Source organism: Ascidia mentula, chromosome 6 (assembly GCF_947561715.1).
Source record: "Ascidia mentula chromosome 6, kaAscMent1.1, whole genome shotgun sequence".
Taxonomy (NCBI): domain Eukaryota; kingdom Metazoa; phylum Chordata; class Ascidiacea; order Phlebobranchia; family Ascidiidae; genus Ascidia; species Ascidia mentula.
In genome coordinates, this window is record NC_138571.1 from 10,662,837 (window position 1) to 10,687,666 (window position 24,830).

A 24,830-nucleotide genomic window follows, 5' to 3' on the forward strand; every position below is an offset into this window, starting at 1 on the left:
TGAAGCCCAACAACGACGACAGGAAAATGAGCGAGATAGACTCATCGCTCGGAACATCAGAGCCATTCAAACACACCGAAGAATCGGTAAAGTGACAAGCGTCTTCAACTTCCGCGCACCAATTTCCTACGAAAATTTAAGTAGTATTGCCGATGAAGTTTTGCGCTTTGGAAATCGAGCCTTCAGGATCAATGCCAGTTTTGGCTTTTCTTTGGAAAATGTAGCCGGAGAACAACGTTATTTTCACTCGAGTTCTAACAATTTTCAAGTTTTTTACACACCTTATGTTGTCCGCACACGCGACGACTTGATTGCTGTTCTTGAAAGCCTAGAAGACAAAGATGACTTAGAAAGTGTGCGACTTCTGCGACCTGATAGCTCCTGGAAACCTAACGAAATTTTAAATGTAACCTTTTATGTTTACTACATGGAAAGTCCATTAATTGGAAAGGGGGTCAGTTTGCCCCGGTACGTTTCGCGAAATTCCGGTCTATTTGCTTTAAACACAGCACCAAGTGGACAAGTTTATTTTGATAACCTCTGCTTTTTTCGTTGCCTCGCAATACATTTGGATTCGAGTGGGAGAGACGGTATTTCATCGAGGGCTATTGAACTATGTAAACAGTTTTCTGTACACGCCGGTTTGGATCACATTAATTTTCCTGGTGTACAAATGGACGACCTGCCTAATTTGGAAATTTATTTTAAGATCAACATAAATGTTTTCCAACTGGTTGCCGGGGAAGATGTCATGTGTAAACTTATTTGGCGTAGTGTTGCACGCTTAAATGACAAACGGAATCGAGTACTCAACCTGAATTTGTTTGAGAAACATTTTAGCTACATCTTTGACATAAATAAATACTCATCGACCTTTTGTTGTCGGATTTGTTCAATTTCTTTCGACAGACTCGGAAAATGTGAAGAACATCAGAAATCATGTCAGGCTGTTACAAAGGAGGTCTTTAAGGCAGGTTTCTTCTCTGAAACACCAAGTGTGATTGATCGATTAAGAGAGGTTGGCATTGACGTTGATCAATCAATGAATTACTTTCCTTTTCGTGCTTGCTTTGATTTTGAGAGCTATTTTTCGAGGGACAACTTGCCACCCCCAGCCGCTAAGACCACTTTGCTCTCAGAGCATATTGCCTTGAGTGTTTCAATTTGCTCAAATGTGCCTGGGTACACGTCACCAAGGTGTATTGTATCCACAGGGGACTGTGGGGATTTAATAAAAAGATTTGTTTCCTACCTTAAAGAAATACAAGAAGCTGCTGCGTCGTCTATGCTTCACCGATTTCAGGGCATCAGGAAACAGCTTGAAACAATGCTAGACCATTCTTGTAAGTTGGAGTCTTGTGATCCACGCAAGCACCCTCTTCAACGACTATCATCCGACTTACATCTATACTTAACCAATCTAACCTGCTTATCTTTCAATGGAGGTAAATAAACCTCCCTAGGGAATGTCAAATGGCGCTCTCTGATGACCTTGGGCAACTTTTGGGCTTTCAAACAACTCCACTTCCACACCTTTACGAAGGAAGCCACACAACCGAAGGAAGGTGCACTCTCGAGAATGAATTTTCGACCATTTTCGTCTATTGTGATCTCGTTGAACCGCGTATAGTGGGCGATTCACTTGTTCCCCTTCTCGATACGATCCCATCTCAAGGAGAGCCTGGGGAGACAGTGTTTAAAAGGTTTTCACGTCTATCGTATCAACCATTACGTGGAAGTACCATCACGAGTGTAGAACTAAGTTTAAGAAACGAATTCGGGGGTTTGATTCCTTTTGAAAGCGGTCGGGTGATCGCTACACTTCACTTTCGAAAAACACCCTTATACATTTAGACGGAAAATGCAGCGTCAATGCGGCACTCCATATTGTGTGCAAAACGATATTAAAGACTATGAGAATTACTATGTGGCCCAAGCTGGTCATGGAATGCCTTTTTTCAGTGGAGCAGTTTCACAACGTGGCCACGGATTGGGTAGTGTGTTTGCGAGTCTTGGTAGGGCTGTACTACCGCTACTTAAATCGGGCGCAAGCCGTATCGGAAAAGAAGTGATTAAATCAGGTGCCCAATTCGCCGGTGACATGCTGGCTGGGCAATCACCACGGGCAGCAGCTATAAAACGTTCACGAGAGGCGGGAAAATCATTATTACGTTCTGCGCAGCGGTCCTTTACACACCCACCCGGAGAACCTGCAACTAAACGCAGAAAAAAGACGAAGAAGAAACGTTCCCCAAGACGAAAGAAAGCGGATATATTTTCATAACATGGGCAGCCTCATTAACCAACAGTCTGGAAAATGCTTGAAAAGTGAACTTGATTTATTTGCGCTAAAACCCACACAAGTCAGCATCGAACATTCCCAGTGGGTGGAATTTATGCCCCTTTCGACATTGAGTGATGCCGGCCCTATAGAATTTACCGTTTCTGGGACAGGGGAAGATTACATAGATCTAGCAAATACTATGCTTCTGTGCACAGCGCGCATAACCAAGGCAGATGGGACAAATATTGACGCAGACGCAGCCGTTGGTCCTTGTAATTATTGGCTACATGCTCTATGGGATCAAGTTGACTTGTCTTTAAACAACAAAGTTGTCACACCTGCTAGTAACACGTATCCCTACCGTGCTTACCTCGAGAGCCTTTTAAGCTTCGGGAATGATGCAAAAGAATCCCAATTAACTGCGGCGATGTGGCATAAAGATACGGCAGGAAAGTTTGAGACTTTGGATGCAGGAAATGCTGGATATATCACCAGACGCGACTGTGCAAGTGGTAGTCGTGACATTGAAATGTTAGGCAAGCTCCATATCGACATGATGAATCAGTTTCGTTATGTATTAAATGGCGTTGACGTGAAGATCCGCTTGATCAGGAGCAAAGATCCGTTTTCGATTATGGCCGAGGCGAATACCGGTTACAAGGTCAACCTTAAAGACGTTCGGTTGTATGTTCGTAAAGTACGTCCGAGTGCCCCTGTTTTGATGGGACATATAAAAGCATTGGAGAAGGCTACTGCCAAATATCCAATCACGAGGACATCTGTGCAAGTGTACTCGGTCCCACGTGGAAACCTTTCCACGACACATGACACATTTATACGTGGCCAGATCCCAAAGCGAGTAGTGGTGGGGTTTGTTGACAACGACGCATTTAATGGAGCTTATGCAAAAAATCCGTTTAATTTTAAACACTTTGATGTGAATTACCTGGCTCTGTACCATGACGGAAAAATCGTGCCGGGAAAGGCGCTTCAACCAAATTTCACATCAAAAAATTATGCGAGGAGCTTCATTAGCCTTTTTACTGGGATGGGAACATTTTTTGAAAACGCCGGTAGTGGAATATCACTCTCCGAATATGGGCAGGGATTCACACTCTATTGCTTTGACCTCAGTCCTGATATGGCAGATCTGGCTACCTTTGATTTGGTTAAGCACGGTAACATTCGTTTGGAGGTTCACTTTGGCACGGCTCTCGCGAACACTATAAATATCTTGGTGTACGCGGAATATGACAATGTATTGGAGATTGACAAATTCAAAAACGTAATTTTCGATTACTCGGCTTAAATGGACGAACTTCAAATCGCATCTATTTTATCTCGTGACCAAGCCATTGGATCCGTGTTTTATGGTGTCTATGCGCGGGATGAACTCACTACGTTGAACCACCCCTATCCCAAAGCATATATTGTGAATACTGATCCCAGTAATAGACCCGGAATGCATTGGCTTGCGATGTTTTTTGATGGGGAAGGACGGGGCGAGTTTTATGACACGTTCGGGCGTGCCCCGATCCACGAGGAGCTTGTAAATTTTCTAAACCGAAATGCCACTCAATGGAAATGGAACCGTCGCATTGTACAGCACCCCCTCTCATCTGCCTGCGGCCCTCATTGTATGTATTATTTACTGTTTCGTGCACGTGGATTTTCTATGTCTCGTATAGTCGATACATTTTCTTCTGACTTGCGTGAGAACGATCAAACTGTCTGTGCGTTCGTTTCAAACATGTAATCGTTTAATACAATAATTTGCAACAACAACGATAGTGGTATGTACAAGTCGAGACTGTCTGTGCGTTCGTTTCAAACCTGTAATCGTTTAATACAATAATTTGCAACAACAACGATAGTGGTATGTACAAGTCGAGTTTCCCCCCCCCCTTTTTTTTGCACTCACCGAAGGTGAGTGCTCTCCTCCGAAGGAGGAGAGAGAGGGAAGGTTTATTGTGATAGTGGAAAACACAGAAAAGCAGCACCAACATCGGAATGTTTGTCTTGAGCGTTAGAAATAAAAATTTCTTGCACTTGAAGCACTTGTTCGCGAACAACCGAATCAATCAACTGCGAGCGACTTTGGTAAAATTCAAAAGAATCGGCATTTTCTATTATTGGTCTCAAATACGCGGCGGGTGAAAACACAGATTTAGATTTAAAACTTAATGCAATCCCATCGACAGCCACGTCGATTGCCATATTCTTCACTCGGTCGGCGATGATACAATCTTCCACCGCGTCTGCTGTGGACCAGTACACCACCTGCACGCGACTGAAGGCGTCGGCAAACGGTTTGGGGAATAGCAACACGTAGGGTGTTTCTGGAAACAGGGAAGGAGCCAGTTTCCGGAGTTCGTCGTGGTCAAAACATTCTCCTCTAAACTTCACATACAAGGTTGCACAGCAAAGTCTGGTACCTACAGCAACCAAAAATAAATTAGGAAACGGAAGAAAAGCAAAACTTCGTCAAGACATACCTGCAGGTCGGCGACTTCTGCATATCTCTGTCAGCAGCTGTGTAGCGCTTTGCTGTCTGGTTGAATCGACGGTGTCGGGAACAATACGTCTGTTGAGTGACATCTTCTCCGTTGGTTGCTTCTGTTCGTTGATGAGGAATGAAGTATCTATACCGTCTTATATACAATCAAAATGACGTGATCCCGTTCAAAACCTGCCATAAAATATTCCAACAAATTGTGCAATACATGAGCGCTCATCTTGTTCGGGATTGCTTCACCTCTCGCATTGTGCCTCACTCCCAATGAATGGTTTACCAGCGATGGCGCAAGATGAATCACTACCTGAACAGTGAAGGTTCAAGAACAGTTTTTTTTTAACATTATGCTAATTGGGCTGCCTCACTTCTCTTCTTACTTTATTAGCTTAGGTTTCGAACAGATCACTTTATTATTATTAAGCAGTGCACATACAACACAAGCACGAAAACAATGAAACACTTATAGGTCGAGGGGGACGGTTGAAACCCCGTCGGCAAGAACTTTACGTTTGCCGTAGAAATTAGTGATCCCACTTCTTGTCTGTTTATACGTGTAAACTCTTTGATTCAAAGTGCGAAAGCCAGTGTTTGTACCCGACGCGCTTTCCCCCGTTTTCAACACTTCGAGATAAGCTTGAAACGTCAGTGGATTTTGCTTCTTGTTGATCCCCTTGCAAGTTTGTTTGTTGGTGCTTCCTTTGCAATAATAGGTCTTGGCCGTAAGAGCCACTACACCTGTGCCACTCCATTCAACTTTAAAAAGCCCAGGGGTGCGTAGGTCATCACGCTCTCGCCTCTGACAGCATTCCAATTGGGTAAACTCTTTTCCCGAAACACGCCTCTTGACAAATTCTGAGCGATGCAGGTCGCATGCTGGAGATGGAAACCACATGTGATAAGTTTCATAAAACTCCTTCAACAGTTGGGGACGAACCACATCATCCAAACGTTTACCAGCCATGGCCACGTAGTAACTATCTGTGTCCATGAGACACAGCTGATACATTTCCCTGTCGACAAATCGATCGAAAAAGTCATAATGAAACTGTAGCATCCTCAGCTTGGCGTATTGGTAAACGAAAAATCCAATGTGCACTGGTAAATTTTGGTTGATCCGACGCTTTTTCATCTTGACTTCATACAGGTCATCATTGATTTCCTCCAAGTGCTGGAACCTCGGGTTATTAACTGACATCCGAGCATCTTTAGCTTCCTGGTAGAAGATATCACGTTGAAGCTTTTTGTTCGTTAGCATCTTGCCGTAGGAGCTATTACCTGGAAATAAAGCACAATTAACAACCAATAAATTTCAAAAAATCAAAAAAAAAAAAAAAAAATTTAAAAAAATTACCTAAAAGTTTAAACGTGTCTCCAATGATTTTTTTGTCAGGGTTGACATCACCCAAACGCCGTGCTGCAGTAACTTCATCACCAAAGGTTTTGAAGCAGGGCTTAGGATCAAAGCCAGAAACTTGATATATGTGTTCCAAAACAAGTCCATGTTCCAAGTACCATCTTAGAAGAGGGGTGGCAAGCAAGATTTTTTCCCCCATCATGCTCCCTATTAAGCACCTTCGTTTAGTTTTCAAAACACCGTACTTCTCTGCATGTCCACGCATATACTGTCCAATATCAGCTCTGGATACATCTATATTTTTAAACACGGGGCTTAATTCCTTGAAATATTCTCTTTTTTCAGGTGGAACAATGATGTCACACTCCACTAGCCCGAACAAGTCACCTTTCCGCAATGCTTCTCGCATGGTGAAAAAGTTTCTATTTTTTGGGATGTGGAACCTGGGAACTGGGTGAGATCTAACAAAATCACGCACTCGCTGATTGTTCTTTTGCAAAGCATACCAATCACATTCCCACATTTCAACAACCTCGTATCCAAGACTACCGAGGTATGCTGTATGTTCAGCTGTCTTTTCACGGGCTTTTGTAGCTTTTTCGAGGTCATCGAAATGGACACCACAGCGATCACAGCCATGAAAAAAGCAGCCGTGAAATTGAAAAACTTTCTTGAATTCTGCGCAGTACCCATCCACGGGTAAATTTCGTTGACCGAGACGAGCTTCTCCCCCCTTGTTGAACTGATGACGAATAAATAGACCACATTCTTGTGCGCACCAATCAAGCCACACCCGAGCCATGTGACCGTGACGTGAAGATTGCATCAAACTGAATCCTTGGGTTTCATTTTCGTATTTCAAAACAGTGAAAAAAGAGGTTGGCATCTGTTGCATAATCCCCCAGAGGTATAGAGCATTGCAGTCAAAGCCGATGACTGCTTGACATACACGGGCTTTAGTACCGTAGTCGACAGTGCGGATTTTGGTTTCATTTTGTTCGTGGTAGCGGTGAAAAATTGTTGCTGGACCTCCAACTATATTGGCGCGAATGAGATTGTGAATGTCCTTAAATCTTTCTCCAAACAGTGCAAGAGGCGTGTTTCGATCAAGAGACCTCATTAAATATTGTAGAGTTAAACCAGGTACGCTTATGACCTCTTTAAACGCGTCAACACCACGTTCCTCGTAAAAGTTGCAAAGCTTAGAAACAACATCGAGAAAAGGAACTACATCACGGTTATTGTACCACACAAGAAAATCTTTTAGGGTGTGCATTTTTTCGTCCCGCCATGTGTCTAAACAAAACTGGTACTCATCTTCGGTTATAGTTGAACCTTTCAGTGAGCTGTAGAAAGCTGTGATTGGAGGCAATGAAGTTTCTTGTAACTTTTCAACTGAAGTCATGTATTCATAAGGAAAAAAACCTTTGCGTGTTTTGCAGTTAAAGGCTTGCAACAGGGAATCATAAGAATAATTTGCCGCAACATAATTGCGTAAATCAAGAAAGTTAAAGGACGTAGTTTTAATAGACATGAAATCATTGTTTCTTTTGATTACATTTAATATTTTGTCCTTGGCCATTAGAGTTGGAATCAAATGTCTCTTTGCCAAGTTGATGTCATATTTACCTCCATTGAAAGATAAGCAGGTTAGATTGGTTAAGTATAGATGTAAGTCGGATGATAGTCGTTGAAGAGGGTGCTTGCGTGGATCACAAGACTCCAACTTACAAGAATGGTCTAGCATTGTTTCAAGCTGTTTCCTGATGCCCTGAAATCGGTGAAGCATAGACGACGCAGCAGCTTCTTGTATTTCTTTAAGGTAGGAAACAAATCTTTTTATTAAATCCCCACAGTCCCCTGTGGATACAATACACCTTGGTGACGTGTACCCAGGCACATTTGAGCAAATTGAAACACTCAAGGCAATATGCTCTGAGAGCAAAGTGGTCTTAGCGGCTGGGGGTGGCAAGTTGTCCCTCGAAAAATAGCTCTCAAAATCAAAGCAAGCACGAAAAGGAAAGTAATTCATTGATTGATCAACGTCAATGCCAACCTCTCTTAATCGATCAATCACACTTGGTGTTTCAGAGAAGAAACCTGCCTTAAAGACCTCCTTTGTAACAGCCTGACATGATTTCTGATGTTCTTCACATTTTCCGAGTCTGTCGAAAGAAATTGAACAAATCCGACAACAAAAGGTCGATGAGTATTTATTTATGTCAAAGATGTAGCTAAAATGTTTCTCAAACAAATTCAGGTTGAGTACTCGATTCCGTTTGTCATTTAAGCGTGCAACACTACGCCAAATAAGTTTACACATGACATCTTCCCCGGCAACCAGTTGGAAAACATTTATGTTGATCTTAAAATAAATTTCCAAATTAGGCAGGTCGTCCATTTGTACACCAGGAAAATTAATGTGATCCAAACCGGCGTGTACAGAAAACTGTTTACATAGTTCAATAGCCCTCGATGAAATACCGTCTCTCCCACTCGAATCCAAATGTATTGCGAGGCAACGAAAAAAGCAGAGGTTATCAGAATAAACTTGTCCACTTGGTGCTGTGTTTAAAGCAAATAGACCGGAATTTCGCGAAACGTACCGGGGCAAACTGACCCCCTTTCCAATTAATGGACTTTCCATGTAGTAAACATAAAAGGTTACATTTAAAATTTCGTTAGGTTTCCAGGAGCTATCAGGTCGCAGAAGTCGCACACTTTCTAAGTCATCTTTGTCTTCTAGGCTTTCAAGAACAGCAATCAAGTCGTCGCGTGTGCGGACAACATAAGGTGTGTAAAAAACTTGAAAATTGTTAGAACTCGAGTGGAAATAACGTTGTTCTCCGGCTACATTTTCCAAAGAAAAGCCAAAACTGGCATTGATCCTGAAGGCTCGATTTCCAAAGCGCAAAACTTCATCGGCAATACTACTTAAATTTTCGTAGGAAATTGGTGCGCGGAAGTTGAAGACGCTTGTCACTTTACCGATTCTTCGGTGTGTTTGAATGGCTCTGATGTTCCGAGCGATGAGTCTATCTCGCTCATTTTCCTGTCGTCGTTGTTGGGCTTCACCACTACTTCCCCTACACGAAAAGTGAATATAATGCTGGGTCCAAGGGCAACCATGTCTGAGAACTTACCAACCTCTTTGAATAAGAGAGGAAGGTCTAGAAGAATTCGCTTCTGCATCATTGCAAATTTCTTCTATTTCCAACTCTTGAGAAGCTGTGAACCAAATTTAAAGATTTTTTTCAAGGAGCACAAGCTCTACTTGTTTCTGTTAAGTAAGTATTTCATATGTGACTATTAATTGCTACTGCATGTTGCTTTTAGCTAATTATTGTGAAAGCTTATTTTGAGAAAGTTGTGCTTAAGTTCTTTATTTTTAGCATTGCATTTTGTTCAAAAAATTGTTTTTAAACTTAGATGTTCTACATCACACCAAACACGAAAACTTCGGGCATCAGCTGCCAAAGGAAATTCAAATTTGTTTGGCCAGTGCCGCAGATTGGGACGGAGGCAGGGAACGGCGACGAAAGATCAGTTACAGCAGTAGTTCAAGCAGTGACACAATTCCTGTGACTGATGTGTTTGTGTAAACACAATAAATATTCGTTAAAACATATTGTGGTGGTGATGTTCCTGTTACCAAACATAGATATATATATGGGACATGTAAAACATTCAAGCAAGGTACATCACTGACGGTCGAAGTTAGGCCGGATGTTCACTTTCGTGTCATACCCCATATATAGAAGTACGGGCAATCAATGGGAAGCATTTCTTGGGCCAAGCATAATGCTTTGAAAATTCGATTGTGGCCCGTACATAAATTTCTGACTGGGTGCCCATATTCGGAGAGTGATATTCCACTACCGGCGTTTTCAAAAAATGTTCCCATCCCAGTAAAAAGGCTAATGAAGCTCCTCGCATAATTTTTTGATGTGAAATTTGGTTGAAGCGCCTTTCCCGGTAATTCTCATAGTCTTTAATATCGTTTTGCACACAATATGGAGTGCCGCATTGACGCTGCATTTTCCGTCTAAATGTATAAGGGTGTTTTTCGAAAGTGAAGTGTAGCGATCACCCGACCGCTTTCAAAAGGAATCAAACCCCCGAATTCGTTTCTTAAACTTAGTTCTACACTCGTGATGGTACTTCCACGTAATGGTTGATACGATAGACGTGAAAACCTTTTAAACACTGTCTCCCCAGGCTCTCCTTGAGCTGGGATCGTATCGAGAAGGGGAACAAGTGAATCGCCCACTATACGCGGTTCAACGAGATCACAATAGACGAAAATGGTCGAAAATTCATTCTCGAGAGTGCACCTTCCTTCGGTTGTGTGGCTTCCTTCGTAAAGGTGTGGAAGTGGAGTTGTTTGAAAGCCCAAAAGTTGCCCAAGGTCATCAGAGAGCGCCATTTGACATTCCCTAGGGAGGTTTATAGTGGTCAAACGCGTCACCGGATCAAATACAAATAAATTATTAATCACACCCCCATCGGGTTTAAAATCATTGGTTTCTGATTCCTGAAGAAGTCGTTTAAATTCCTTGGTGCCTTCTGTTTTAACTAATTTTGTCATTGTACTTGCAAGTTCCTTTCCCGATTTATAAAGCCCGCTTGGAAGCGTCAACTTTTTAGTAGCTTCGGCCCCCCACTCTCATTCCGAACCACACTTCTGACCCAATATTTTTCCATGAGTAGGGATATTGAATGTCACTTAACGCCACCTCCCATTTTCCCTGATCCAAGTGAATGCTTTTGGGAAGTTTAGTTTTGAATTGGGTCGTTGTATTTTCGGGGTAAAACTCTAAACTACTATTGCTCGGAAGAGTCACGTAAAACATTCTTGTTTTTCAAACTCGGTGCTGGCAACAGATACCCAACCCCACTTGCCAGTAACGCTGTCCAAAGATTCGGGTTTGGGTGTCCCAACGTCAAATTCACAAGACTGGTGATGACTACAACAAAAATGAGAAACACTTGACAAAAAAACACAACTTCTTCACGAGGCAAACTTCGCCCACACCACACCCAATCTCCTCCTGAAGTCATTGACACGCTATACGCTGTAATGTACGACGTCCTCTGCGTTGAGCCACGAATTAAAACTATCGGGGTAGTCGACCCATTTTATGAGCCATTGCTCTACCCCGTGCCTTTTTCGCTTTTTCAATATCTTCTCAATGTTATAAAGGTCCTTTTCCACACTTTGGAGTTCCTCATCATAAAACGACCCTTCTATCGGTTCACGATTATAATCGACTAGAGAATAGGTATGGGGATTGGTTTGGCGCCGTGATTTAACAAAAAACACTTCTTCCGTCCAGTTTGGTAAGTAACCTTTTTTAAACTTTGTACGGGTAACTGCGATTCTAACTGGGGAACCCACTGCAAACTTCCAGGACATAGGTGGATGCGATATATCGCCGTATAAATTTTCCCAGACAGTATCCTGATTATCTCGTTTTACCGACGAGGGAGTAGTTCGAATGCTGCGGTGATAGCTGTTGTTGTAGCTTTCTACTACATCATCTAGCACGTCAATATATTTCGATGTCTGGGCATACGTGAAGTACCGCCATAAACGCTCCTTCAAGGTCCGATTAAATCGCTCAACAATGGAGGCTTTTGTTTCGTCATTGTACGTCGTAAAAAAATGAATACCGTGATTTTGTAACCAATTTTGAAAAAGTTTATTCACAAACTCTTTGCCACGATCTGTCTGTAATTTGTGCGGTTGGCGGTCCCCATCTTGCAAGATTTTTTCGAAAGCTCGCACAAGACTTGGCCCCGTTTTTTGTTTTATTGGGACAACCCACGCATACTTTGAAAACACATCAATAACGGTAAGTAAGTATTTGAACCCATTGTTGTAACGACTTAGTTTCACCAAATCAACCAAATCAGCCTGCCACTGAAAATCAATACCTCCGACTACAACACGAAGACGTTTAAAATTTCGACGTAGAGGTTTGTGGAGTGTGCAAGTGTCCTGCTTTCGCAGCCAATCTTTTACTTCAACTCTTTTTCGTTTTGAAGCACGGGCGAGGCGCTTCACGCCCCCGAGACTTCCTGGTTGCAAGGGGGAATAATATTCCTCAGAAAACTTTACAGATTTACCCATTGCTTTGCAAATCGTCTATTCTGCACCGGTGGCGGTTTAGATCCAACTGGGCGCTGGCCTGGCGCGGGTCTTGTATTTGTATACCCAAGCAATGACTTTGGTGCATTTGCTTTTTCCAATGCCGACTGGAAATCAGTCCATCCGATAGGCGTCGTTGACGTCGATCCGCGGCGTCGCACAGCATTGTGAATCAGATCCTCAATTGCTTCCCTTAACAACTTCCCCTTTAACCGAAAGCTTTCCTGTCGTGTTGAAATCAATTTCTGGACTTTCCTTGATAATATCAATGACTCGCTTTGCTTTGTATTTAAACGTCTTCGGCATAGAATCAATTACACGACTTTCGACAACATTTTTCTTTGTTTCCTCAACTTCTCCAGCCACAGTTTTTCCTCGGGCTTCTTCGGTAACCGTAAACTTAAGTGGTTTATTCACAAGGGTGTCCTTATAAAATTGATACCGTTGAAGTGCCTGGTTGTAAAGTTTTACTTTGTCTTCCATCGTCCCAGGCTCGTTTATGATGTCCTTCATTTTCCGATCGAGTGTGGTTAATGCGTTTTCAACAGGCGTCGTTTGTGAAGGTGTGTTTCCCTGTAGACTTTTCAAAATACGAGGGTCCACCAAAGCGAATTTTTGAACACTTTCCATTTCACTTCCCACCAGACAAAAGACTAGTGACGGCGGGTATTATGCTGCCAATCAACGGAGCTAACAACGCTGATAAAAATCCTCCACGTAGTAAAATCTGACGTTTTCGTTTTGCAGGAGTTGACTTTTTTCCAAGTTCACGGATGCCGTTTTTATATCTGCAAAGTTTGGCTCGTTCCGTGGGTGTCAATGTTACGTTCCCCTTCAAAACGTTGTATGCACATTCGCAAATGCACTGGATTAATTCACGATCAGCGACTTTTATAATCGACCGAGCAAGCTTGGGTTTGGCTTTAGCGAGTGTCGTAAGAACTGGAGCTTGGTCATGTAGTCGCCTTGACATGCTACAGAGATTTTGGTACGTACACAATCTGGGTTTCACCGCGAAAAATGTTGGTTCTTAAACGAAATTTTTCTGCTGTGCTCTGCTTGAAGTCAAAAAGCAAATAACCGTGTGGACGAGAGGTCGCGTCACGAAATGATTCCTGAACGGCACGCGTCCGCCCTGGTTGAACTTGCTTGGCAAGATGAGTTATTTGAGATGCGTCTCTTGGATTTTTAAAAACAACGAGGTAATGCGCGTTCAAGCTGATAGTGCGTTGCTCCTTTCCTTTGTGAAATAAATTCTGAACAATGTATATCACACTTATATTTTTGTGGTGGCTCCCTTTTGTAAAAAGATTGGTCACGCTTTTGTCGCATTCACTCATTAAATCATCAATAATCAAAAGTGTTCTCTCTGACGAATCAAAATCAGTTGCCAATCCCCGAACAAATTCTACACCGTTAATCCCTTCGTACGCCCCTTGCCACTCGCCGTAACACCATACAATGCGTTGGGGATTTGGTAAAGTTAACTTCTCGTTTATGAGACGTTTCACAAAGAACGTTTTACCACAACTAGTCGGACCAGCTACAAGGCAAGTGAAAGGGTGAATAAAATCCATGGTGTTTTCGCAAACAGATTTTGAACAAACTAAAAGTTTTTTATGTTTGTTGCGCTTTTAAACGCTTTTCTTTAGACTGTTCTTATAGGTTACAACCTCAGCTGCTTCAAGCACATGTTGTTTATTCGATAGAACGAACACAAAACTTAGGTTAGTATAGCCCAAAACACTTTAGGAAAGAAATTGCATCTGAATTAGTTATTTCATTTTGTGTTTCAGCCAGTCTCTTCTCTTCACGAAGGCATGCTTCTTCCTAATTCGGACCGCACACATCTTTTCCTTTACCACTAATTCCGGCAACGAATTGCCCACCTTTGATTTTGAGAAGAAACTCACATCCAGGAGAATGTTTGGCATGTTCTTCCCAAGCAACGTCATTCAGTTCCCAGTTAAAGAGGCAACATCCACAATACCAACATTTCACTTGATCGTGAATACCAATAAAGTAAAATCCAGCTTCGGCTAAATCCGCCGGTGTTGATCGGGTATGATAAGGCCAAAATCCATATTTGAACGAATCTATACGTTTTCTCTCTTCAGCCATATTAACATTTGCAGGGGCCAAACAAGGATAATTCCTCGTCCCCTCGACCAATCCACCCGGGGCGCATATGATCGAGGTTGAAGAGTATTGAGCATCACTTCTATCTCTTCGTCCAAAGAGAGAACGACCAGTAAGAAATGACATATTTCAATTCAACTCAGAAGTGAACAAACCGAAAGCCTTCACATTCACAACTCTTTTATACCATCTAGTGACCAGTGCTCATTCAAAAAACTTCTCACTTGGGTTTACGTCCTTACTCGGCCAACTCATTCAACAAATGAACCACTCTAAGTTATTTTTCATACAATATGTGACCAAGCCCACATAAGTGAACAGTGCCCGATCCCACATAAGTGAAGAGTGCGCGATCTCAGACCAAGTGAAGAGTGCCCGATCTCAAATCAAGTGAAGAGTGCCCGATCTCAAACCAAGTGAAGAGTGCCCGATCCCTAATAAATGAAGAGTGCCCATGCTACTGGGCTCATTATTACTACTGCGCCTGATTCGATAACCTTTATGGTTTTATCGGTGCCCATGCCATTTTATTTCTTCGTATGTTGTTCTTACGCGTAGTTGTTTCGTTTCGCAAAATAAACATGATTTGATTTGATTTGATTTAAGTTTGGTTATTACACAAGAGTGTATAAGGTCTAACCTTGGGAGGTGTCAAGAAAATGATTTGTAAAGGAAAGCCAAAGATAGTATGCTACTCATGCCGAAGCAAACGATTCAAACACCACTGTGTTCATCATCAGTGCCAAGTAAGTATGAGTTGCAGCAAGGTATGCGCAGAGGTAGGCAGGTAACTGAACAGACAAAAACAACAACACAAATGAAACACGTGACAGACGCCACTCGAAGGCCCATGGCCGTGACGTCATCATTTGGGCTGCAATTAGGACCTGGGTGTTGACAAGAAACCTTGTTACACAATTTACCCTCACATAAAAGCTTTCCCATAAGTCGGTGAAATGGCGCCGCGATATCCGCGCATTTCTGTAAATATTTGCGGTTAATTGGCGTGAATGCATTTTTAGGGTTTATCAGCGAAAGCCAAACTGAACTGAATCAAATTTACTAACATCCTCGAATCAGAAATCAACTGTCAAATCTGATGGATCAATGTTTATATTTACATGGATTATCAACATAAAGCATGGAAACGGTTGCATGCGATATTACAACAACGACATGATATACAAGGAATGATAAAACGGAATACATTGTCAATACATAATTCTATGGAAGAAGTGGTATCCGAAACACACAAAATGTAATAATAAGTAGTGTCGACGTCATATTTGCAATTATTATGTTGTGTTTTTCTGGCATCAACCGTTTTTTTTGTTAACGTCGGATAATAATCACGGTGTAAACCAAGTTCAACTCATTTACGGCGAACGTGCTATTCGTTCGTTGACACTTCCAGCAACAAGCCGCCTTTTCAGATGAGTCACGTGGTAATCCGAACTCAAATAACCCGGTATACATTTTCTATATAGGCCACATGTCTTTTGCGTAAAAAAGATACGAAGGGAAAGCGATTTTTTGTACGCGTGGTTTGTAACGTGTTATTGTTAATCCTCGTGCGCTTGTTTTTTATGTATTAAACTGGTCGATTGACTTTGGGCTTGATAGCAGCCTTTTTATCAGGAATGAGATATACGGCAGTGTTGTTATTTGTGTAGACGTTTTAAGTAACTCCCTACAAATACAATGATAATAACAAACATGCAGAAAGGTGAAGTTTTCGCTAATAACAAAAAAATTATAAGGAATTGTGAAATAAATTCGGTTCGGTATAATTGTTTTCCTGTCATTTACGATTTAAATCCTTAATCAAAACAGTTGAAAGTATTTACAATGTATGTCAGTAATTGTAAATCAACACAACGTTGCCATGGTAACTAACTAGGCATAGTTCATTTTCATTACATAAATCTCCCCCACATTTATCCGCATTTCACTTTCATCTTAGAGCTCAGTATTCCGCTCCATGAATTCTTCCAATGGAACCAACTCATAGTGTTCTCACTAGGAGAAGTTCTCGACCACGGACCATTGAGTTTGCTATATGAACAATTACGATGCCACCAAGCTCCACCATAAGACACAGCACAATTACCTTCTGGCCATCTGCAATTATAATTAAGTCGGTTGTCAACAAATCTGTGTTATAACTTATTTAAACTCAGTTGAAACTTGTGTTTGACTAAAACTTTAACGCAACCCCCTGTTTCAGAGCAATTGATTTTTACAATTGTTGATTTAGGGTAGGCGGTTAACTTTGTCAAAAAAATCAAATATTTGAGGAAATGCATTTCATCTTATTTAACACAAATCGATTTACTTCGTTAGTAAAACAGAAATATAATCAGGCATGTTGTATCATTATTACTCACTTATCATGGTCGCGTATGCGAGTTGAAAATCTCATCCCGTTTAGACTGCCTAACGAATCAATCATGGAATCTCCTATATTCCCCGAATATCCGGAAATAGTAATTGTGTAGGCACTTCCTTCATCGCCAATGCTGAAAGTTCTGAAAACAACAATGTCATAATGTTTAATTTTATGCAAAGTAATTTAAATAACAACGGATATTTTTTTGTTGGAAATCAATCTCCCTCAATGTGTTTGTTGCTCATGGAAATGATTGTTGAACATAAACTCCTTTATGACGTAATAAACGACATGTGTCATACATTGTGTCGTGTTGTGTTGTGTGGGATAATTAATTATTTGTCAATTAAGCAATCAACACAGAATGGGATTCAACTTTTGAATTCACAAACGACTTCAGGTCCACTTTTAAGCAACCTGAAACCTGTTCCATTTAAAAAGATGTCAATCAAGCATACGATGCTGACATTGCAAGATGTATTTGGAATATCTTGCAGGAGAAGCAAAAATTAGATGAGTTTTTGCCGAGACTATTCTGTAACCCGCATTTAACTATGTTGCTTGTGACAGAATTTCTTAATATTTCTGATCCTACGTCACTGGCAAGGTACGTGTGCCTCGGTTAAACGTCCATTTAAGGCGATTACAAAGAGGTTTTATTGTAGCTGAAGAACAAAGCGGATAAATCTAACTTTCCAGTCAAGATGCAACGTTTTGGCAAAGGTCAGTACTTGGCACTCAAGATTTTACCACAAGGAGTTGGGCAACAACGACCGCATAAACTCATCTGGGCAACAGACTTTCCTGCAACACTGCTACTATCGCCTAAGGCAGTGGTTCTTAACCTTTTTTCTGTCATTTCCCACATTCAGTGTAAGCGGAATCCTTGTATCCCACTGGTATTTACATTTTTTAACTAAGAATTTAATTATTGCATTTTTGCTATATCTGTTATACTTTTTTAACTTTTTCTCCCGCATGGCATTACCAATTGCCAATAAGTGTACAACACACAGTGAATACAGATCATTATATTTCTTTTCCGACTACTTTTGTGTATTTCGGTGCCGACTAATTATCCACCTAAAACCCTAAAATTTCCGGATAAGAACCACTAGCCTAAGGAATTAACTCTGCAAGCCAATGCACGCATTTACTTGCATAGAAGCCCAACAATATCCAATCAACCACGCAACGACCAGCAGCTAACCCAGGGGTGGGCAAAGAGAACACAGAGAGTTTACACTATACAACTTATACACTGACAATCAAGTTGCGCCAGCGTCTTACACGTCGCGATTACGGGATTTTTGTTGCCTCATTCAAAACATTGGGAGCCGAGCATGTTGGACAGAAAATCGAAATTTCAAACACTGGATTATGCATGGGTGGTAGATTGAGAATATAATAATCTTTTTATCCCATATATCGATGCGGGACACAGCACTAATATTCACTAGATTGCTGCCATCACTTGTCAAACGGTTTGGCCTTGATTAATTTTACTTGAACTGTCTTCCAGATACCTACGCTTCAGAAGATTTGGAATCAAGGGAAAGAAAATTTTCTGCAGCCACTTTCTCTAAACGCAAAAAGGTGGCGTTCGACCCAATCTGAGCCCCACTGAGCTCGGTCCCGGCAATCCGCGACCAAGCGATCGAGCAAACCTGAAGAACGGTGATGTGGGGTCGTTACGAGTTGATTACCATCCCTATGTGTGTGCGGTATCTAAACTTTTTGTTTTCATAATTATTCCGAACCGAGTAAATGCATTAAAACACAGCAAGAATATTCTGTGTTGTTTCAAACCTAAATCCCGAATTTTGGGAATCTGACGTAATAAGGGGGGTATTCCCTAATGTCTTTTAAGATTTTGTTAGTTATGACGACATGGCAGCATCGGGTAAATTATCATTGAAACAATGGCATTCAATTGAAAACGTCAAATTGTCATATTCTTACCTATACTCGGCAAATCCTTGATCTCCGGAAAAATCTTGAAGGTCAACACGAAGGCGACATCTAGTGGACGCACTGGTGATTTGATGCAGTTTCTCTAAACCTGATAAAATTTGTTGGTTGTAATAATGTTGCTGAAAACACTGGAATTTAAATTGTATTAACTGATAATGTTACATTGACTCTAGGATTTGTACACGCACTGTTTCGACCTGCAAGGTCTCATCAGTGCAGCTGTTGAGTGGCACTGTGCTAGCTTTCACACTAGCAGGCACACTAGTTTCCACTTTGTGGTACCTTTCGGTCAACGTCGATCTGCAGGGTACCCTATACTAGGTACCGAACAACAGAGACGACGAACCACTGTGGAGCGCACTATGGCCAAACGGATTGTTACGAAGCTTGCTTGAAACGTTTAGCTTGGTAGGCCTGTATATTTAACTGGGTGTGCACAAGTTATAACACTCAGTACATGTTCAGTAGATGCATTAAATTTAAAACCAACTATTATTCAAAATTTAACAGCAGTTGTACATAGTTTTTAATTAAATTTGTAAGGCGTTTAGTTAAGGATTGCTTTATTGGAATACGAACCCATCCAAAATTCTGTTGATAGATTCCCAAACCCGTTCTTGTAATCCACCCAATCTCTATCGAAACTCACAGATCCATCATAACGGCGCTGGAACACCTGGTATTTATTATAACCAAGGTAAGATGTTCAGACAATAACTTGTCATGTAAACGACCACCGAACGCTTCCCAACCATTAAACTTAGGATACAGTTCTAGCCTCAAGAGTCAAACTCACCAGCCAAGGTCCACCATCCATGTCGCAATATCCCTGGAAAGTCAGAGGAGAAGTTAAGTTGTAGACTCCGCTTACGTTAAGGCCGTTTTGTAACGCGTCCTTGCAGGTTGGAAACGAGCCTACGTTTCGAACACCATGAACATTGTTAATAAATTGCATTCCTTTCATCCAAAAAGAACCAAACACAAAACTACAAAATCTTACCTTTTTCGCAATGTGATCCACTGTACCCGTGGGCACATGAACAATTGTAGGAGGTTTTTGTGTCCATGCAAGTTCCTTTGTTCTGGCAAATACCAGGATTTTGTGCACAGAAATCTGGATCTAAAAAGGAATCAAGTTTCATGATGTGAATTTGCATTCTTACTCCCAGATAAGAGTTGACTTCACGGCCCTACAGCACACTATAGGGTAATAGGTTGCGTAAAAAGTAGTTTATTTAGTCTGTAATTCGATTATAACCACAGTTAAGCACCCTAGGCTATTTCGTTTAGCTGAAAGTCATACAGAATGTGGCATCCTTAAAAAATCCCATTATTTTGCTCTTTTCTACTGTCCGGTTAGAAATGCATCACGGACTCAAACCGGTTCGCGGCCCGGAGGTTGGAATCCCTGTATTTGAATATTGTAAAAACGACGTCAAACTTACAACAATCAAGGCCATCTCCGGTGTAGTTTGCGTTGCAAGAACATTGAAAACTGCCGACGGTGTTGATGCAAGTTGCATGTTGATGACAGTTGGGCATTACATTCGCGCATTCGTTTATATCTGAATATGATAATTACGATCAATTTCAGTGGACTGTCACATACTGAGTGGCATTTAGCTCCGAAGAAAACGTGAGGCATGAACTTCATTAAAGAAAATCACCTTCAACACGGCTATAAGTGAAAGTTCGTAAGGCTGAAAGTTCTGAACTATCAATTATTCTGCTGTTTAAATGTGAAAAACAATACAACATGAAATAATTAACATTTTCTTCGTGTTACTTGACGTCAGCTAAGAAAAGATTGGCGCCAGAATCAATGTGAGTTGTAGCGTATTATTTTTAGGCAGAATTTACCTGGCATTTTCAAGTCTTTTGCATAAACATTGTTAATAAATTAAATTCCTTTCATCCAAAAAGAACCAAACACAAAACTACAAAATCTTACCTTTTTCGCAATGTGATCCACTGTACCCGTGCGCACATGAACAATTGTAGGAGGTTTTTGTATCCATGCAAGTTCCTTTGTTCTGGCAAATACCAGGATTTTGTGCACAGAAATCTGGATCTAAAAAGGAATCAAGTTTCATGATGTGAATTTGCATTCTTACTCCCAGGGAAGAGTTGACTTCACGGCCCTACAGCACACTATAGGGTAATAGGTTGCGTAAAAAGTAGTTTATTTAGTCTGTAATTCGATTATAACCACAGTTAAGCACCCTAGGCTATTTCGTTTAGCTGAACGTCATACAGAATGTGGCATCCTTAAAAAATGCCATTATTTTGCTCTTTTCTACTGTCCGGTTAGAAATGCATCACGGACTCAACCGGTTCGCGGCCCGGAGGTTGGAATCCCTGTATTTGAATATTGTAAAAACGACGTCAAACTTACAACAATCAATGCCATCTCCGGTGTAGTTTGCGTTGCAAGAACATTGAAAACTGCCGACGGTGTTGATGCAAGTTGCATGTTGATGACAGTTGTGCATTACATTCGCGCATTCGTTTATATCTGAATATGATAATTACGATCAATTTCAGTGGACTGTCACATACTGAGTGGCATTTAGCTCCGAAGAAAACGTGAGGCATGAACTTCATTAAAGAAAATCACCTTCAACACGGCTATAAGTGAAAGTTCGTAAGCCTGAAAGTTGTGAACTATCAATTATTCTGCTGTTTAAATGTGAAAAATAATACAACATGAAATAATTAACATTTTCTTCGTGTTACTTGACGTCAGCTAAGAAAAGATTGGCGCCAGAATCAATGTGAGTTGTAGCGTATTATTTTTAGGCAGAATTTACCTGGCATTTTCAAGTCTTTTGCATAAACATTGTTAATAAATTGAATTCCTTTCAACCAAAGAGAAACCAAACACAAAAATACAAAATCTTACCTTTTTCGCAATGTGATCCACTGTACCCGTGGGCACATGAACAATTGTTGGAGGTTTTTGTATCCACGCAAGTTCCTTTGTTCTGGCAAATACCAGGATTTTGTGCACAGAAATCTGGATCTAAAAAGGAATCAAGTTTTATGATGTGAATTTGCATTCTTACTCCATAGGAAGAGTTGACTTCACGGCCCTATAGCACACTATAGGGTAATAGGTTGCGTAAAAAGTAGTTTATTTAGTCTGTAATTCGATTATAACCACAGTTAGCACCCAAGGCTATTTCGTTTAGCTGATCGTCATACAGAATGTGGCATCCTTGAGAAAGGCTATCATTTTTCTCTTTTCTACTGGCCGGTTACAAATGCATCACGGATTCAAACCGGTTCGTGGCCCGGAGGTTGGAATCCTTGTATTTGAATATTGTAAAAACGACGTCAAACTTACAACAATCAATGCCATCTCCGGTGTAGTTTGCGTTGCAAGAACATTGAAAACTGCCGACGGTATTGATGCAAGTTGCATGTTGATGACAGTTGTGCATAACATTCGCGCATTCGTTTATGTCTGAATATGATAATTACGATCAATTTCAGTGGAAAGGCCGAAAATTCAGAACTGTCTAATATTCTGCTGCTTAAACATGAAATACATTACAACATGACACAGGTGATTGGAGCGTTTACTTTATGCAGGATTTGTCTTTAATTTTTCAGTCTCTTGCGATTTACCTAGCACATTTCCCTTAGTACCAAATATTCCAGCTTTCAGAGCAATTTCTTACCTATTTCACAGTCTGACCCGATCAACCCGGGGTTGCAAGAACAATGTTGGTCGTTAACTCCAGACAAACATTCACCGTTGTTAGAACAAGTTCTCAAACAATCTTCATCTGAAATATTGATTGAAAAACAAGCGTTATTTCATTTATCCATTCTTTTCACTTTCAATCCCTGTTTATCTGTTAGAAGGATTTTTGTTAACTTACGAGTGAACGAAAAGTATTGACTTGATGAACCACACGATTTGCTGGTTACACCACCCTTGGTCGAACTAATAAATGAGCGTCTTCCGTTTCTAGAATAAAACGTCACGTATCCTCCACTTCCTGATAATATTCATGATTGATTCAAACAAACCACAAAGTGTCAACTACACTAACTTACGCGACAAGATACCAGCGTGAATGGCAGAGGCACAAACCGAGGAATTCTTGTTGTACGAGTTTGTTCCACAAACGTAGTTGGACGAACAACCAGGTGGACAAAATACATCAGTTACAGAAAACTCACTGTTTCCTGTCGTGCTGCATTTCACTATATTTACATAAATAGTAATTATTTGTTCAACCAAAACGCTACCCGGAGCATAGCTTACTTTCAAATGTGTACGACCATCTTGCAAACGAACAAGATTTGCTTCTCACTCCGTTCCTGTCCAATCCTTTATATTCATGTATTGGGTCACTTTTGTATACTTCAAAGTAGCCTCCATCATCTTTACAAAAATATTTGGTTTGAGTTCATATCAAAGAAAATCCGGTAAACGTACCAGGGTACTGTCACTGTAACTTACTATCCATCAGTCCTGCATGCATTGCAGCCAGACAAAGGGGACCAGAGGCGTAATCATCACTACCACACAAATCCGAATATTGTCTCAAGCAGTTGGGTGGGCAGATTACTTTTGAAATTGAGTGATTTAAATCTGATAACTTTGTGTCACACGTTGCTGTGGAAACGAAATATTTAGTAGACTCATAAGCAGTACACAAAAATTTTATGAGTAAATTTGAAACGCAGCTTACCTGTCAACGAATTGCATTGATTCTTGCATTGCAGATAACAAAGCAGGAAAGCTTGCAAATAATACTTTAACATCATTGCTATATAAAATGAAAGAACATACGCTACAAGTAAACAAGTAATTTAAAGTTATAAAGCAAATTAAAAATCGCAATATTAATAGTTTTATCTCGTATATATTTCCGAAAATGGATTTGCAATGTGTTTTTCTCTCAAAAATGTTCCTCTGTTTATAAAAAGCTCTGCACACAGAGTTCAAAGCTTCGTATCTACTGGCAAAACCTCAACCTACTGATATCTGTTCATTTGTTTCAATAAACTTTAACGGTTACTTGCAATTGTTTATAAAGATGAGGAAACGACCAAACCATTTTCAGAATGCATAATGATTTTTATTTAATTAACTCCAACTGAAATTTTTAATGATCATCAACCATTTGGTACAGGCGCTGTGTGCATGACCATTACAGCAAGACACCAGAACTGGAGAGATTTCTAATTAAACCAGAGTCACAAAGTACGAAACACCAAAAAATGACACACTCTCCAAACTGGTTTTGCGGAATGATCTGACGTAAAACAAAAGTTCCTGGAACTTGCACAGTAGCTTGCTTAAGTTACAGCATCCTTGTTTTCAAGCTTCCGTAACATAGAAGGAAGTCGTGTAGAAACCCGTGTCTGGGAACCGAAACAGGAACATGGACTTAGTAATCCATCAATCCGTGCGCTTATGCTGAACCGTGGAGTGAATAATGTAATTTACAACTCCGACCCGTTCGACCAAACCAAACAAACTGTTCACAACGAGTTATACGGCAATTGATTACAAGCTATGGGACTTAGCCGTGAAATTGTACTTTTTGATTCACTCGTGATTTAGTTCAATAATTTATTTGTGTCTCACAGTTTTGCACGATCAAATACATAATGTTACAAAAACTGAAAAAATGTGCAAAATGTTTCAAGTATTTGTTGCTTAGTCCAAACAAGTCAAGTAGCCACACTAACAACTGAAATTTTTAATGATCATCAACCATTTGGTACAGGCGCTGTGTGCATGACCATTACAGCAAGACACCAGAACTGGAGAGATTTCTAATTAAACCAGAGTAACAAAGTACGAAACACCAAAAAATGACACACTCTCCAAACTGGTTTTGCGGAATGATCTGACGTAAAACAAAAGTTCCTGGAACTTGCACAGTAGCTTGCTTAAGTTACAGCATCCTTGTTTTCAAGCTTCCGTAACATAGAAGGAAGTGTAGAAACCCGTGTCTGAGAACTGAAACAGGAACATGGACTTAGTAATCCATCAATCCG

The 24,830-nt window shown here is 40.8% G+C and overlaps 2 protein-coding genes across 2 annotated transcripts; one reads left to right on the forward strand and one right to left on the reverse strand.

Annotated features, from left to right (window-relative positions):
- The first annotated feature begins 2,285 nt into the window (after positions 1-2,285).
- LOC145907179 (uncharacterized protein F54H12.2-like) lies at positions 2,286-3,593 on the forward strand. The gene has a single exon (XM_082994608.1). It carries the CDS (start codon positions 2,286-2,288, stop codon positions 3,591-3,593), a length of 1,308 nt encoding a protein of 435 aa, XP_082850734.1.
- A 12,787-nt stretch (positions 3,594-16,380) lies between these two features.
- Positions 16,381-23,608, reverse strand: LOC145907180 (uncharacterized). The gene is made up of 16 exons (XM_082994610.1): positions 23,513-23,608; positions 23,281-23,436; positions 23,083-23,202; positions 22,872-23,021; positions 22,694-22,813; positions 22,490-22,597; positions 22,153-22,272; positions 21,709-21,828; positions 21,202-21,321; positions 20,758-20,877; positions 20,252-20,371; positions 19,807-19,926; positions 19,603-19,721; positions 18,363-18,499; positions 16,831-16,962; positions 16,381-16,564 (listed from the first exon to the last, which is right to left on the reverse strand). The coding sequence occupies exons 1-16, from the start codon at positions 23,586-23,588 to the stop codon at positions 16,381-16,383; spliced, it is 2,022 nt and encodes a 673-aa protein (XP_082850736.1). The 5' UTR covers positions 23,589-23,608.
- Positions 23,609-24,830: the final 1,222 nt, after the last annotated feature.

Coding starts and splice junctions, on each gene's coding strand:
- LOC145907179 (XM_082994608.1), top strand. CDS start 2,286: ATGGGCAGCCTCATTAACCAACAGTCTGGAAAATGCTTGAAAAGTGAA.
- LOC145907180 (XM_082994610.1), bottom strand. CDS start 23,588: ATGATGTTAAAGTATTATTTGCAAGCTTTCCTGCTTTGTTATCTGCAA. Junction 19,722..19,806: donor TGGATCACATTGCGAAAAAG/GTAAGATTTTGT, acceptor TTCGAAACGTAG/GCTCGTTTCCAACCTGCAAG. Junction 16,565..16,830: donor CGCATACGCGACCATGATAA/GTGAGTAATAAT, acceptor TTATAATTGCAG/ATGGCCAGAAGGTAATTGTG.